Source organism: Urtica dioica, chromosome 3 (assembly GCF_054948205.1).
Source record: "Urtica dioica subsp. dioica isolate 48M chromosome 3, U.dioica_male_clone48M_v1_H2, whole genome shotgun sequence".
In the NCBI taxonomy this organism is placed as follows: Eukaryota; Viridiplantae; Streptophyta; class Magnoliopsida; order Rosales; family Urticaceae; genus Urtica; species Urtica dioica.
Window position 1 is genome coordinate 40,619,925 of NC_142758.1, and position 17,488 is coordinate 40,637,412.

Genomic DNA, 17,488 nt, shown 5'->3' on the forward strand with positions numbered 1-17,488 from the left:
TGATATATAGAACTTGCAACGCGTCACGTCCCACTTTTGTCTATGGGACATGAAAGGTGTCGACATAATTCGAATGAAATGCCACTTGAGTGATAGTATCCTCAAAACAGCGCTAGGATGTACCCAAAATCTCATCCTGGGGTAAGGGACGAAATGCGAAAGAGGCAAAAGCATAAGAATCCCGATGAGATAATAAGAAGATGGGTATACGCGACTCTTGGTGATGAAGATGAAGAAGACACTCGAAAGATAATGTTTCAAATCATTCAAGAAGCAACATCAATCAACAATGGCATAGAGATATGCTATAGATTTCGAGGGTCCTAGTGCACGTTTTGGCTCGTCGTCACTTTACCTATCCCAAAGTGCGCGTCAGAAAAAGAATCCCTTGATGGTGAATATGGGAATAGATAAAGATTTGGACGACTCATCAGCAAATTTTTCATACATGCGAATGTCATCTTAAAAAAATGATCGGATCAACGTAAGCGGGTAAGTCATAAATCTAAATTCAATCATTTATTTTTGCATAGGTCTCAATGTGCAAATTTCCTCACCGTATGAGATCTCGAGCATATACCTGCCAATGAAGGTCTATGAGTACCATAACTTCGTGGATTCACAACAATCACATGGCAGGAATACGTTTGCACAATAATACCGTAACTACATGGATTCACAACGTCCCAAGAAGTTATTTCTACTTTTAAAGGAGAAATTGTCTCAACTACCACAATCTGATAAGTTTTTTTCCAATTTCCCACCAAAAGTTTAATTTGGCCAAAATTACTATTAAACCACTTGTACAAATACAATTTTACCCTCAACAATTGATGTCAATAATTTATGTCAATTGTTGACATAGATGTCGACAATAGATGTCGATTGCTGACATCTATGTCAACAAACAGAAAACTCAAAACTCACAGATGTCAAAATAGATGTCAATTGTTGACATCATGTTGAAGGTAAAATTGTATTTGTACAAGTGACTTACTAGTATTTTTTTTCCAAATTAAGGTTTTGGTGGGAAATTAGAAAAAACTTATCAAATGATGGTAGTTGATGTAATTTCTCCTTTTAAAGTTGGCAGTAGGTTCTATAAGGGTTTAAAATTACAAAAATATGGGAGTTGAAATATTAATTGGTACAAAATGGACAATCCAGGTTGATCTTTGATTTTTAACAACAATTAAGAATGATTATAGTTTATTAAGGCTTTAATATGCACGATACTCTGATTCCTTTACGCGAATACGCTCTCCAACCCCGCACAAACTCCCTCACCAGCGGCACAAACTCCAATTATTCCTTAGGCACATCACCTCCTTTCGTAAAGGTGTTGTATAAAGTTCACCGTGTTCCATATCAAAAATATTGGACGTTGTGGATGAGGAACTAGAGAACGGGGACGATCACTACTTAAGGACTGCCTATCCTAGCACGAAGTTGAGGATGATACCATTACGGATCTAATTCTAACATGTAATCCTTCTTTTTGTATATATGTTGGTTGTACATTTTGATTTATGTTTATGATATTTTATATTTATATTAATATGTTAATTGGGGCACTGCAAATATCTTGTCATTTCCATAAAGAAATATACCTAAAAAATATTGTTTATAGTACTTCAAATAGATAACTAGAAGATGTCCACCTTTAAAAAAAAATAGAAGATCCCTAACTTATTTTTCTTAAATTTGAGAGAGAGAGAGAGAGAGAGAGAGAGAGAGAGAGATGAGAGAGAGAGAGAGAGAGATGTTTTATTGCTAGAAAATTATGTAACCAATTTCATATATTAAGTAATAACTTTCACAAAACTCATACCTTACTGTGGTAATTAGTTTAGGTGCTTGTATAAGAATATGAAACATCTAAGATTGCATGGAACGCTAAAATTGGTCGGTACTTAATCTAAAACTAAAATGTTAAATTCAATATTATATATACGATCCACGAGTGTAGGTTCACTTAGTTCAAAGTTTCTATACAAATAATCTGTACTATTTACCAGATCGTTGTCTACAGTAAAAGGATATAACATGTGCCCTGCACCCAAGCTTTTTTCGATAACTAACATGATTGCTCAATAGGAGTTTTTTGAAGGTGGAACATATAGAGATTGAATTATGTATCTTAAAGAGTAAAGACCTACTTGAGGATGTAGAAGAAGAGAGGAGGACCTTGGTGAGAACCTAAAAGAGTATTTAGAGGAGGACCTAAAGAATGATCAAATCGAGGACTTAGAAGAGGACCCCACGACACTAGGATAATAACACTTTTGAATGCAACTTTTGTCTCATCCAAAAGTACAAAAGTCGCATCCAATGGTCAAAATGGATGTGACTAATAGTCTGCATCTGTTGACCATAGACGCGACTAGTCGCATCCAAAAGTAGGTGCCTCTTTGATGCGACTTTTTTAGATGTGACAAGTCACATCCATGATCGCATCCATAGCTATTCACTTTGGCGGGATATTAGACTATTGGATGCGACAAGTCGCATCCAATGCTATTCTCGCCAAAATGCGGGAACTTTTTGGATGTGACTTGTCGCATCCAATAGTCTTTCACGTGTTTTGGTGGATAGCGCATTGGATGCGACATAAGAGGATATTATTAATCGGAATAGAAATTCAAATCAGAAAATAAATTTGTTATATAAAGTATTATAAAATATTTTACATTCAAGATGTTTTGTAAAATAAAATTGAACTAACGTTTTGTTCGCTAACAATAAATATAATACTTCTCCCGTGCTTGAAACAATTTTTCCATTGTGGCTGATCCTCTTCCACCTCAGCCTCGGGATGCGCTGCTGCCTCCTCTTGCGCTGCTACCGCACTACCAGAAATATGGGATACAACTACAGTTTTTTTTTTAACTCCAGTTTAGCCTTTTAACGGAGTCTTTGAATACAGACTACGGTCACCTTTTTTTATGCTTATATTAGACTCTAGTCGAATATAAAGCTGTAGAGAATGGTCTATTTTTCTCTACAGCTAATATAAAAAAGTAGTGGTAATACCCAAAAAATTAAAAAATGATCAAAATTTCACCCTTTTTAGATGGAGGGAAATTTCTCACAAAATTTTGGCACATTTACACTACAGTCAAAGGTAAAGAAGGAGTTGTAATACTTAAAATATAAAAAATTAACAAAATTTTACTATTTGATTTCGGGAGGGAAATTTCACACTACCAAAATTGTTTCCCACCCATATATGAATATGAAAAGTAAGAAAAAATGACTAAGTATACTTGTACACAACACGAGGAACTAAAACAACTGAAACATTTATTATACCATATCTAATATTGCTCCAAAAAAAAAAAACATTCGAACAAGAACTTGACTCTCGTTGACCACCATCACTGACACCACCCAACATTGACCACCGTCGCAGCTTTGCCGGCGACACATCACAACCCTAAAAACCTTGTTCTAGGTCTTCCAGTCATAATCCTAACGTCGTCGTCTTCGATCGGTATGAGCTTTTTTTCCGTTCTTCATCAGTTTTGTTGCTCGATTTGGGGTTATTTAGTAACGGATTTGAGAAATTTAGGGTTAATGTCTTAGAAATTTGTGGTTTATTTGAGGTCTCATTGCTTTGTTGCTCGATTTGGGGTTATTTGGGGTCTCATTGCCTGTTCTTACGTATTTGTAGATTAAGAATGCAAATTATCTAGTTTATTCAGTTTTGTGTATGTTTTCTTATGTACAGAGATTAAACTCAGTCAACAATGGTTCGCGTGAGTAAGTAAACTGAACTCTATGTGTGTGCTTGTGATTGCTAATTGAACTCTGTGTGTGTGCTTGTGGTTGCTAATTGAACTCTGTGTGTTTGGTTTATTATGTTCTTACCTATTTGTAGATTAAGAATGCAAATTATCTAGTTTATTCAGTTTTGTGTATGTTTTCTTATGTACAGAGATTAAACTCAGTCAACAATGGTTCGCGTGAGTAAGTAAACTGAACTCTATGTGTGTGCTTGTGATTGCTAATTGAACTCTGTGTGTGTGCTTGTGGTTGCTAATTGAACTCTGTGTGTTTGGTTTATTATGTTTTAGAGGTTGGTCATGCTCATCCAAAGGTCTCGGGAGTGACAAAACGGATATTAGAAGCCCTTAAAAAGACTTCGAGATCTTCTGGTCGTGGGGATAGTTCCCGAGAAGCACACGTTGGTGATCCTAGTACAAAGTAAGTACTTTTATGCTTCATATTTCATTTATACATTTACAAAGTACAAAGTAAGTTCTTGTTGATCTGGTTGTAGAAATATTAGACTATTAGGTCATTTAATAAATTGATTTAAATAACACATTTTCACAGAATTGACAAGTCATGGTTAAATTCCGATAGACGCTCAAAAGAATTTGAAGATGGTGTTGAATCTTTCTTACAGTTTTGTAAAATTAACTTACCCAATTTGGAGTCCTTACGATGTCCATGTAAAAGGTGTGGAAATATGGGATCGCATTCTTTTGAAATCATCAGAGATCATCTTTTCTGTAATGGTATGGACCAAACATACGTTATTTGGACATGGCATGGTGAAAACATGGTCTGTAGTACAGACAAAAAGCTCATCCACCAACCAAAAGCACATACTTTTGGTGACTGCGATGATGCTTTTAATACCGTCGAAATGGTTAAGGCCGCTAATAATCTTCTGGAAAAAGATTCTGACATGTTTGTTGAATACGTAGAAGATGCGAAAAGGCCACTATACGACGGTTGTCTGAAATTTACTAAGTTATCAGCTTTAGTAAGATTGTACAATCTGAAAGTCAAACACGGGTGGAGCGATACAAGTTTTGACGAGCTGTTGATGCTGTTGGGTGACATGTTTCCGAAAGGAAGTCAATTGCCAAAGTCTATCTACGAGGCCAAGAAGACGTTGTGTACCTTAGGTATGGAATATGAAAAAATCCATGCTTGTCCTAATGATTGTATTCTGTATAGGAAGGACAAGGTTATTTTCGATGTTTGTCCTGTTTGTTATGCATCTCGGTGGAAAATTCCAAAAGGGTCCATGAAACCTACAGTAGGTGTTCCAGCAAAAGTCTTGTGGTATTTTCCCCCAATACCCAGATTTAAAAGAATGTACGGTACACCGGAAATAGCGAAGAATCTGACTTGGCATGCCAACGATAGAGAAGTCGACGGGTATTTGAGACATCCAGCAGATACAGCTTCGTGGAAATCGATAGATAAGAAGTGGCCTGCTTTTTCAGATGAATCAAGGAATCTTCGATTGGCTGTAGCAGCTGATGGGATTAATCCGTATCGTTCTTTCAGTAGTCGGCATAGTACGTGGCCTGTTACATTGATAACATATAATCTTCCTCCGTGGCTGTGCATGAAGAGGAAGTATATCATGTTAACATTACTGATATCGGGTCCCAAGCAACCGGGAAATGACATCGACGTCTACTTGGAACCCCTCGTGGACGACCTGAAACTTTTATGGAGCACAGGTATCGAAGTTTTTGATGCTCATTTAAAAGAGACATTCACTCTTAGAGCCATTCTGCTATGGACAATAAACGATTTGCCAGCGTATGGAAATATGAGCGGTTGTGTCGTAAAAGGCTACAATGGTTGTCCTGTATGTGGTAAAGACACACATGGCTTGTATCTTCGTCATAGCAGGAAGGTCGTATACCTAGGTCATCGCAGGTTTTTGAATCGGCATCATCCTTTCAGAAAAGCAAAGAAGGCATTTAATGGGTCCCAAGAACTCGGTGATGCTCCTACATGCTTGTCCGGAACAGAAGTCTTACAGAAGGTGACTCGTATTGGATATGTATACGGGAAATGTTCGAAGAAGAAGAAAGGTGAAGAAAAGGCAGATCCGATACTCCCTTGGAAAAAAAGGTCAATCTTCTTTGATCTTGAATATTGGGAGTTTCTTCCTGTGCGTCATATTTTGGACATAATGCATGTCGAGAAGAATGTGTGTGAAAGTATTATAGGAACATTGCTTGATGTCTCGCACAAGTCAAAGGATGGTCTTAAAAGTCGCTTAGATCTTCAGGATATGGGCATCCGAACCAAGCTTCATCTAAAGGTTGGTGACAAGAAAACATATTTTCCTCAATCAACCTACACATTGACGAAGGAAGAGAAGAAAAGGTTCTGCAATCTGTTGTCAGCGCTCAAAGTGCCCGATGGCTACGGTTCCAACCTTAGAAACTGTGTGTCGATGGAGGAGTTAAAACTGTTTGGATTGAAATCACACGATTATCATACGCTTATGCAACAGATTCTTCCAGTCGCATTACGAGGATTGCTGGATAAGAAGGTCCGAACCACAATAACAAGAGTCTCTCGCTTCTTCAATGCGATATGCAGCAAAGTTGTCGATGCTTCCAAACTGGCAAGCCTTCAAGAAGAATTTACAACAACTATGTGCCTCTTGGAAAAGTATTTTCCACCATCTTTTTTTGACATAACGGTTCATCTAATGATACATCTAGTACGAGAAGTTCAATTTTGTGGACCGGTTCGTCTAACTTGGATGTATCCACATGAACGGAACATGAAAGTTATGAAAGGTTACGTGCGCAATCGCAGCCGACCAGAAGGTTGTATTGCAGAATGTTACATAGTTGAAGAAGGTATGGAATATTGCTTGGAGTACTTGACTTCTGTAGAATCTGTTGGTGTTCCGTCCACGAGAAATGAATCGGGTGTAGATGTTGGCAAACCAGTCTCTTCTGGAAGAATGCATGCACCTAAACAGATAGAATTGGAGCAAGCACATCTTTTTGTGGTGGAGAACACTACTGAAATCAGTCCGTATATCAAGTAAGTAAATAATTTTTTTTTACTTCATATGATATATGTTTTAAGACAAATGGTGACTTGTTGATATGCTACTTAGGAAGCATATTGTCACGACCCGCGAGCTTCAGCTCGCCCACGAGCCGCGACCGATCAACTCCAATATCATACATTTTAAACAATAGATCATAATACTTTTATATATATTAAAATAGTTTGCGAAAATCCGGGGAAATTTTTCGCTTTTATAACTTAGAGTCTTATAGCGACTCCTATACAAATACATTCCGGAATGTTTTAACAAAAGATACTAACCCCCGGTTAAGAAACCCCATAGCCCATAGGTCAAGGCAATACGTGCTCGGTCTCGGTCTTCGATCTTCGTTTCCATTGCTCACATCACCGCCTTACCCTTATCTACATTACCAAGGGTCATAAAGCTATGAGTCGATTGACTCAGTAAGCGGGAGTCTAACCTATGAAAGTAAAACATCTAATGCAGAGCCATGTGACGTGCAAACAATCACATAAGAATGCAGGATGCCATTGCCGCTAATTCTCTAGCATGCATAATGTGTGATCACATCCTAGCTAACACTTGTCACTCCGCAAGGTCATACATTTCTTTGTTCTAACCTCCGGAATGGCAAGAGACCAACTTCAGGCTTCGAGCAGCCGCCTTCCGCTGGCCTAGAGTTTTCGTTTTGTCTGGGATCCACTAGTGGTACCATTTCCTTTTCATTATGACGTCAGCGCACTGGGCTCTTGACGGCAATGAGCTCGCGAATCGCGACCTTCACCCATTCCGCCGTACGGTGCCTGCATCAGCTACCGTCAAGTCTCCAGTCCCGCAATGAGCTCGCGAATCGCGACCTTCACCCATTGCGTAAAGAGTACTCTGCGCACGGATTTTTAAATCCGCTTCATACAAGTCAGTGACTTGTAGGTACCACTGACAACGTTTTTAATCTTTGGGTACTCTAGCGTATAGAGTACACAACTAAGCATATACAGGAGAGCGTCTCGGGTTAAAACCCGAAAGAATTATTGTTTCCCTTTCATGCTCGTTAAGTGTTTTAGATTGAAGACTCAGGACGTGACTCCTGGTACTTCTACCCTCGGCTCGAATCCGAGAGTCCAACCTGCTCTCCTGTCACCTCAGATCTAGCCAAAGTCTATGGTTAGCAGAGGGATCTAACTACAACAAAGTAGCAACGTGGCTGGTTCAAGTTAGCGTTTGAACCTATGGGTAAAAACCCAACTAAAATTTTCCATAAAGAGTGGTCGAAACCTTAATCTTCATTGTTTGTGTCTTTTAAGGCTTTTCATACTCTTTATTATTATTAACACGTAAATGCACGTAAACAGGATTATTCCCTTGGTAAGTAGTTGACTTATGTCTCCACGCTTACCTGGAATAGCTCGACAGAAAGTTCGACAACTTCCAGCGATGTCTTGCTTTTCACGTTCTCCGGAATACTTGACACTTGTCGAAACGTCAAAGGAAGAGTTAATCGAGTTTTAACATCGATAACACTTCCCTCAAAACTTCAAATTCCTGCTTCGTTGCCTTTGACTCTGTTGGTTCCCGCGCGTCCGTCTAATTCTGTAATCCCTTTCGCGGAATCCGATAACTAGTCAATTTCATGATTCCAAGCTCACATAAATTTCCGAAATCAAAACTAAATTCCTCGAGACAATTCAACGAGCCCGGAAACATACTCTATTCAAAATCCGGACCCAAGCAAGTCACACAACCAAACAATTCCGGAGACACAACGAGCAATCCTACAACCAAACGAGCACAAACACTCGTATCCATATTCAAACACAAGGCACATCATATTCTCATCGATATCAAACATACACAAACAATTGCACAATCCCGACTCAAGTCCCCGATTCAAACCCATAATCAAAATTTGCACATAATCGGACTGGTTTGAACAGCGACTGAAAAATGCATCATAACTCGAGCTACACAACTCGAAATCCAACGATTCCAGTTTCAGAACGTAACTAACTTCCGTACCTTTCTAACGATATATTATAAGCCTACATATGACCAGAATAGCTATCTCAAAAACAGCCCGCAATATCGGGTCGCTGATCTGGAAATTTTCAGTTCACAGCTTAAAACCAACAACTTCAAAAATTCATAACTAGATCAATACTCAATGGATTTTAACGTTCTTGGTCATTTTAGAAAGCCCATAACGTCTACTATTCAGGAAAAATATCAACAAAAATAATCTCAGAACACATTGGACTGTCCACGTCCGTTTCTACAGGCTGTGCAAAGCAGTAAAAACCAACTCCAAAATCAAACCAATCCAAGAAATTCGTTTTCAATCACCAAATTCATCTCATAATCATCACCAATCAAGCTCAAAGAACAAACAAAACCAACCAAAATCTCAGATTTCATCTCGGATAAAAAACCCCCAATTTGCTATGAACCCTAGATTTCAATCCAACCAAGGAGAAGAAATTACCACTTCCAAACGTGAGATTAAGCTTCCTTGGCGAGTCACCAAGCCTTCCCCGGCGTGTTCTCTTGCTCCTGCGTCGCCGTGGCTCTCGGCGACCTCGTTCTTCTTCTCAGGTGGCTCGCGCGAAGATGGAGACTCGGCTGGAGACGGCTGGACGAGCGCAAGCAAGGAAGAAGAGAGATGCAAGGGGTGGTGCTGGGGTTGATCGGCCGAGAGAGAGAGAGAGACTCGGTGATTGTTGTTGTCAAATTTTTTTTTTTTCTCTGTTTCTTCTTGCAGGTGGCTCGCGCGAGTGAAGAAGAAGGAGAAGAGAAGATATAGACGTGAATCCTTGATGATGTGGCAACCTAATCCTTATCCTCCTATCTACAATTTAACCCCTTTTCTTTGTTTTCTTTCAAATGGGTCCCTTAAAAATTGTTACAACCACGTCCTTTTCATATAATTATTTAATTAAATCCATAACCGAATGGATTATAATTATATGATCCGAACCGAGAATTTTCTCGTTCGTTCTCGATTAACTTAAATATATTTAAGGTTTCTCGGAAATAATTCTCGTCCTTGAGAATTTATTTCTTAAATTAAATTCCGGAATATTTCTTCGGAAAATAATTTATTATTCGAGACGAACTCGATAAATCCTTTATTTATTCCGAGATTTTCCATTACCTTAAAATATTTTAAATTAATTCAACATGTTGACCGAAACACAATTTCGTTCACAATTCTAATTGTAACAAAGGAAGCTTTTTTTTTTCATCCGAATCTACAAAGAGACCGATACAAAAGTCCATACTTTACACATATGGAGTACTTGCTTGAATGTAATCCAAGTAAAGTGAAGGACCAGAAATGGCTTCAAGATGAGCACAATCGATCATTTACCAATTGGCTCCGTGACAAAGTATATGTTCATTATACAAGAACCAGTAACACAAAATCAATAAGTGTGTTATTTTTTTTTAAATTTCTATAGGTTGCTCTTGATTTGGAAGAGTCTAGAGTTTCGGTATCACAGACATTAAGGTGGATGTCACATGGACCGAAAGCACACGTTCTTTCCTACAGTGGATATATCATCAACGGATTTCGTTTTTTCACAAAGGATCGTGATGACACAAGTTCTGTTCAAAATAGCGGTGTCGAAGTAATGGCTGAGACAATGCAAGTGTGCAGCTCAAAGGACAAGAAATCAATTGTTTCAGACATGACATTCTTTGGGACTATTCAACAAATATGGGAGTTAGACTATGTCGTATCCAAAGTGGTGGTCTTCAAATGTAAATGGGTTGACAGTTCAAGGGGTGTTAAGGTAGATGATGGATTCACAGTGGTTGATCTTTCAAAGACTGGTCACAAGTCAGATCCATTCATTTTGGCAGACCAAGTCAAACAAGTTTTCTATGTAGAAGACGGAATGGATACGTCGTGGTCAATTGTGGTACCGAATTTGAAAAATGACTTTGCTAGTCCAATACCAGAGGATGATGTTGATTATGAAGCTCCTGCCACCGAACTATTCTCTGATGCAGAGTCTTCAGATTCGACAGATGACGAAACATGTTTGCAAATAGATGAAGAGGGTACTTGGATCGATAATGACTAGTGCGAGGAAGAAGTGAGAAAACTTAATTAACATGTTTATGTGTGTGTGTGTGTGGGACTGTTTCATAATTAATACTGATGTATATTGTTTGTGTCTGTACGTGTATAATTCTGATTCATAACCTTATTGTGTGTAGGTGTAGTGTACATGTGGTTGATGCAAAAGATGAAGACAAATCACAGACATCTCCAGCAAAAAAAAGGACAAGAAGGGCATGTATAGTTGAGGAAAAAAACACTGGCAAATCAGAGGCACTGAGACGTTTAGAGGAGGAAAAGAATGACGACACAGCAGTGGCACCGCAACCAAAAAAGAAGAAAAAATCTGGACTTGTAGTTCAGGAAAAGGAAAAACAAACATCAGTGCCAAATGACTGTACAACAGTGGAACCAAAAGCAAAAAAAAAGACATCAAGGGGACCTACTCTTCTTACCAAGGTTGTTATAGCTAGAGCAAATGGTGAGGTGAAGCCAATAACTTACAATGACCTTGGACAAAGCATCGGTGACACAAACTCAGAAATGCAAAGCTATGTAGGTGTTGTCGTGCGATCAACTGTACCCATTGAGATCGAAAATTGGCGTTCGGTATCAATTGAGCTCAAGGAGAAAGTGTGGGATCAAATCAAGGTAAAGCCATGTTCTGATTCCATTTAAAAACTATGGTGTCGTATTCCATATGTAATACCCGTGCTTTTTTTTATGCAGACATCGTATGACGTGCCTTTCGAGGGTAAGAAAGCTATATTAGCATCTGCGTGTACAAAGTGGAGACAGTTCAAGTACAAGCTGGCAACCAATTACATCAAAAACTATGTTGACAAGCCACGCATGTTTGCAAAACCGCCACCGGCGTATCCTTTTATTACGCAGAAATCTTGGAAGATTTTTGTTGCGAAATGTCTCTCCGATGACTTTAGAACTTTGAGTACAGAACAGTCTAACAAGTCAAAGAAGATCAAGTATCGGCTCCACCTTTCTAGGCGTGGATTCGCAAACGTAGCAGCTGACTTGGTGAGTATTGAAGCTGATATATGTGCATCAGACTGTTTTTTATATTGATATTGTGAAGTTGTTTTAGTATGTGGATTGTTTCATTTCCTGCTCTATTATAGTCTAAGGAAAGGGGTGCACTGGTAAACCATCTCGAAGTGAGCTTTGGAAGATCGCTTATGCAAAAGGCAGTGCTGCAGAGGATGAAGAGATTAGCTCATTTATAGACAATCTGGTTAGAATAAATAATTGAACTATTTTTTTGTCTATCTGGGTAGTCAAACTTAACTTACCTATATGTTTGTATACTTGTAGGATGATTGTACCAAAAAGATTACGGATGGGGCTATTTATTTAAACCCGAAGGAAGACGCTCTCACATTAGCGTTGGGAAATAAAGACCGTGGTGGTTTAGTAAGGTGTATTGGGCATGGCGTTACTCCTTCAAAGTACTTCAACACTCCAAGGCAGACAAAAACAAGCGTTGTCCTGCAACTCGTCTTAGAGGAGCAAAAGAAACTGACAGAGGCACATCAACGAGACGCCGATGAAAGGCGAATTTTACTATTACAAATCAAGGAACTTCAAGAGGAAAACATGAAGTTAAAGGCTGGCGATAACAACTTCAAAAGCTCTCTTCTTCAATCAGATAAGGGTAGTTGCACAACCAAAAAACCAAATCTACACTTCTCCAATGACAAGGAAAATTGCAGTGACGAACAAAAACTCTACCAGGAAGAATGCGATGATATCGAATTGATCGGGCGTAGAGATTTCGCCAACGGAAAGGTAAAAATGACCCCTGTTTTGGTTCTTAATTAGTTAATTGTTAAAATTTACTAAACTAAATTCTGTTTTTTTTAAGGAACAACCATGTAAACTAGCTGTGGACAACATTTCTAATGTTGTTGCTTATGGTAAAATTTGTTCTGAAACTGCGACCAAAGGAACAGTTTGGGGAATCAAATTGGGGGATGAAGTTGTACGTGTCCATGTAGATATGTGCGTTGATGAGAAGCCTATATCTCCAATGCGAATGGGTAAACATGAATTGACTGTCAAAGAAGTAGTTGGTAATCAATTTCTGTGGCCTAAGAATATGGTTACAATTGAGAAATCCAAGGTAATCACTCAACTAATTCTTACGTGTTGCTCATTTTTTTTTAAAATTATGGAGTCTAGAATATCCAATACGTGTTTCTTTTCAGGTGGTAACACCCGTTCGTAGGTCTCCCAGGAAAAAAACCAAACAGATATGGAGTCTAGAATATCTCAAGACTAATGTTGCTAAAGTCATGGGGAATGACAACTCAATATCTTTTCCCTTGGACGATAATATTTTTGGCAAAGATCGAGTTCTATATATTCTTCGTGATGATATTATGGCATTTTGTAGCATGGAGTGGATCACGTCGAGCTGCATTGTTTTGTACATGAGGTAATCTTTCAATACTCATTGATCTATTTCAAATATATGTATATTTTAGCCACATCATAATGAATCTTTGCTTTATGTGAATTAGCTACTTGTATCAGAAGATCATGAGCATGAAAATTGGATCTATGTATGCGTTCATAGATCCAGTGTCTTTGAATATGGGGACCAGTGGACAAAAATCTGACCTTATTGCCAACAGAATTGAGGGTTGTGGTGTTGGTCAACTATTCTTAGCTCCTTTCAATCCCGTGTAAGTATATTTACATGAGTATATTGTTATATGTTTTGAGTATTTATATGATTTCATTTTTCGTTGGACGGTGCTTAGACAGTTAATACATTGTTTACGTGGATTCAGAAATCATTGGACGTTGCTTGCACTCGACCCGCATAATGACCGAGTTTATTACTTTGATTCTCTTGCTCGTAAACCTGGAAATGATATCAAAGCTGTTATTAATACGTGAGTTCACACATTGATCGACTTCTTCATATTTATGGATCTTACATAGTTATACATTACATATATATCATGACTTGTGTATTTCTGTACGTAGTGCTATGAAATTATTCAACTCGAAAGCCAACAAAACTATGAAGAAACAAGCTACATGGGAAGTTGTTAAGGTATGTTTAAATTTTGTAGCTAGTCTGATTTTGTGCTTGGGATTGAATATGAAATTGGGTTGAGCTACTGCGTGGATTGAATCTGATTTTTGTAGCTGACTCAATCATTGGTTGTTAACTTACTTTTTTCTGTTTGTCTAGTGTCCTCGACAACCGGGCGGAACAGAGTGTGGATATTATGTGATCAAGTACATGGAAGATATCATTGGCCATCACCTAATCTCGACTGAAGCTAAAGTAATTTGCTTAGCCTTAATCTTTTTTTTTTTCTGGAAAAATACAGCCTTAATATAGTTATAAGCTTGTTTGTTTACTTGATGTGGTTAAGTAATTTTCATTTTTTTCATCGTTAATATAGTTCGATGGAAAACGTAGCTATACTCAAGACGAGCTCGATGTGATGTGCCAAGAATGGGCTGCCTACCTTCAAACTTTGTATTAGGTAGTGTTCTGGACACTATCAAACTATTTTGTATTTTATGTAGAATCATGATATCACTTGGATGGATTTGCTGTACAATTGTGTGATATTTGGCACTTAATTAGTATGCATGAAGCAGGGACGTCTTTGGATTTAGGTATTGTGGTTTTGTAGCATTACAATGCCTGTACTAGTATGGATATGTTGATGAATTTGGTACTTGGTATGATTGGTATGAATTTGGTACTCTTGTAGGATTATTCAGGATATATGGTTGGATGTAAATCTGGTACTTATGTGGATGTGTTTTTATGCATGTTTGTGTTTTGGTACAAATATAGGTACAAATTATACAAATTAGAAGATTGAACCATTTTAATTCAATATATATTTTTATACAAAATATTGCATTCACAGATATTTTACTACAGAATTCAAATGTAGTTAAATGATGACGTTAAGTTCAACTCCAATTAAAAGAAAGTAGTCTAAGCTAAATCACACAAGAGACTACAAACGTAAACTAGAGTCTTAAGTGCGTAAACTGAAAACTACAATTTATAAATGTAGTCTTAAAGCTAAATATAAATATCTATCTTCCTAGACTACAACAATACGCAGTAGTCTAAGATAAAAACATGAACCACCTCAATTTTTCAACTACACCTAAAAGATGTAGTCTTCAACAAAAAAGACTGAAGTCATAGACAAATAGATAAGACTCCAGTGCAATAGATGCCACAAAAACGCCGTAGTCTGTCCAACTCAATTAATTATAACTACTCTTTAAAGCTGTAGTGTTTATTGACTCAAAATTTGAACAACTACATTATAAAAATGTAGTCTTCAACAGAAAACACTGGAGTCATAGGCAAAGAGATAAGACTCCAGTGCAATAGATGCCACAAAAATGCCGTAGTCTGTCTAATTGACTCAATAAAGACTACTTGTTAAAACTGTAGTTTTTTTTATCTTATGTAATTGAGTTCTATATAACTACAGCATAACGATGTAGTATTTATAGATGCCACTAGTAAGACTACATCTAAACAATGTAGTTATATATTTTAACTACAGTCTTATAAAACAGATACACTACAGCCAAACACTGGAGTCATAATCAAAGAGATAAGACTCCAGTGCAATAGATGACAGTCAGTAAACTGTAGTGGATTTAAAATGACTACAACGTTCGGCAGTAGTTAGAGGCCAAATTTCTGGTAGTGCCGCTAGGATGCTCTCGTTGGAACTCTACAGAAGCTGGCGTCTGGTCATCAACCCTTGTAGCTAGTGGCGGCGTATTCTAAGACTGCGATGTCGAGGCTTCCCAAAATCTAATGAACGAATTTTTCCAAGTGCGAATGGCTTGAGGAAAGATCCAATGGATCACCTTGACGATCACCGTGACTATTTATATAACTACCCTTAAAGAGGGAAGCCATGATGATGATGATTGTTTTTGAATGCATATATATATATATATATATATATATATATATATATATATATATATATATATGTATTCATAGTTGGGGTGGACGTCATGTTGTTTGAAAGGAGTAGAAACAATTCGCTAGAGCCTCCTTATGATATTGACAAATCGAAAACATGCGTAATTACAAATGACGACAAACAAACTATCATACTAACAACTAGATGGTGACACACTTTCATCTCAACATATCACCCTAACTAAACAAGACAATGCATTTGAACTAAAAAATGAATTGTGGAAAAATATAATATCTTCAAATTTAGATGCAGATAAATGTTTAGAGTAGAATGATAGATCCACAAGTCTCCATTACAAGTTGGGGAAGAACTTAAATTCGTTACTATAAACTAGTTGAAGAGGTAAAAATCATATAGTTTCTACGATATCAAGTAAATTTTGTAGAGAGAAAGAAAGATATGTGGATATCATATTATTAATCATAAACTGTTTCAATTGTGAATTATAATCTTTTAGGAGGAAGAGGAAATATACTTTTTGAGAGAGTTTTTTTTTTCCACAAAATTTAAACCAATACTTTTGTTATATCTTTCTCTTTTTACTCTTACATTTTTAGCTTATATAACCCTTTATATAGGCTTTAAGCATAAAAAAAAAACCAACAAAAAACGTACTAAAATTAACCACAAATTAAACCCATTCATGACACTACATTTATTTCAAACCACTACTCACTAAAACCCGAAAGATGGGATGGGTGCCGAGATCCTGGGCAGCGGAACTCCAAACGCTATGAAACTACCGGAATTAAAATCTAGACTTACAAGGCTTTATGCTCGATTCCATGACTGTTTGCCCCTTCAAATGTGCGTTTAATATTGACTGTCGTTACAGCTTTTGTGTTTATTCAAATATATTCCTCCCTTAAACTCAAAGCTCTTCCATCCTTCATGCCAATCATTCTCTTGGGATTTTCTAACAGCGTCTCTGGAAGTGCCTTTGTTATAATAGTGACTTGATCACGACTCGCCACATGACTCATTCGCGCATAATCTTCCTTCACATATTCCCGAATAAAATGAAAAAGATCGTTCATGTGCCCGCTCCTCATGGTGGACTAGATTCTTTACCGACTCAATTGCATATTTGTTGTCGATTTTCATGTACCCGGGTGGTTCCTCCGTATACACTTCCTCTTTAATAATACCATTTGAAATTCCAATTTTACTCCCATTTAAGTGATCGACAACTCGAGTCTTGCCGCTTGAGATATAAGAGACTTAATTGTCTCCATTTTTGCAACCGAAGAAAATACTTCATCATAGTCGATCCCCTCCTTGATCTCTTCATTCATATAAACTTACCATTTCTTATCTCTCACCACCTCTTCAAAATCGATGCTCTCGACGTCCGCCAAAAGGCATATCATGTGTGCCTCACTTGTTGACTTGTACAACTGTTATGAATTGCGCCTTTTTGGTTGTTTTGCCTGTTCTTCATCATTGGTGTCTTTGTACGCAATAATGAGAACACCTTCATCACTTTTCTTCTCTTTCTCGACTAGATTCACATTGTCTTCCACCTTTTCCTCATAGTAGCACTCTTTTGCATAGTGCCCATACTTTCCACAATTGTAACACTCGATACTTGAGCGATTCGAC

The 17,488-nt window shown here is 37.6% G+C and overlaps 1 protein-coding gene and 1 long non-coding RNA gene across 2 annotated transcripts; one reads left to right on the forward strand and one right to left on the reverse strand.

Moving 5' to 3' along the window:
• The first annotated feature begins 3,956 nt into the window (after window positions 1–3,956).
• LOC149402782 (uncharacterized) lies at window positions 3,957–6,823 on the forward strand. The gene is made up of 3 exons (XM_089608528.1): window positions 3,957–3,969; window positions 4,077–4,206; window positions 4,504–6,823. The coding sequence occupies exons 1-3, from the start codon at window positions 3,957–3,959 to the stop codon at window positions 6,821–6,823; spliced, it is 2,463 nt and encodes an 820-aa protein (XP_089464654.1).
• A 150-nt stretch (window positions 6,824–6,973) lies between these two features.
• Window positions 6,974–10,082, reverse strand: LOC149402783 (uncharacterized). Its single transcript, XR_016296229.1, has 2 exons — window positions 9,291–10,082; window positions 6,974–8,401 (listed from the first exon to the last, which is right to left on the reverse strand). It is a non-coding gene; the product is annotated as an uncharacterized LOC149402783 (long non-coding RNA).
• Window positions 10,083–17,488: the final 7,406 nt, after the last annotated feature.

Coding starts and splice junctions, on each gene's coding strand:
- LOC149402782 (XM_089608528.1), top strand. Junction 4,207..4,503: donor GTTGGTGATCCTAGTACAAA/GTAAGTACTTTT, acceptor TGAAATCATCAG/AGATCATCTTTTCTGTAATG.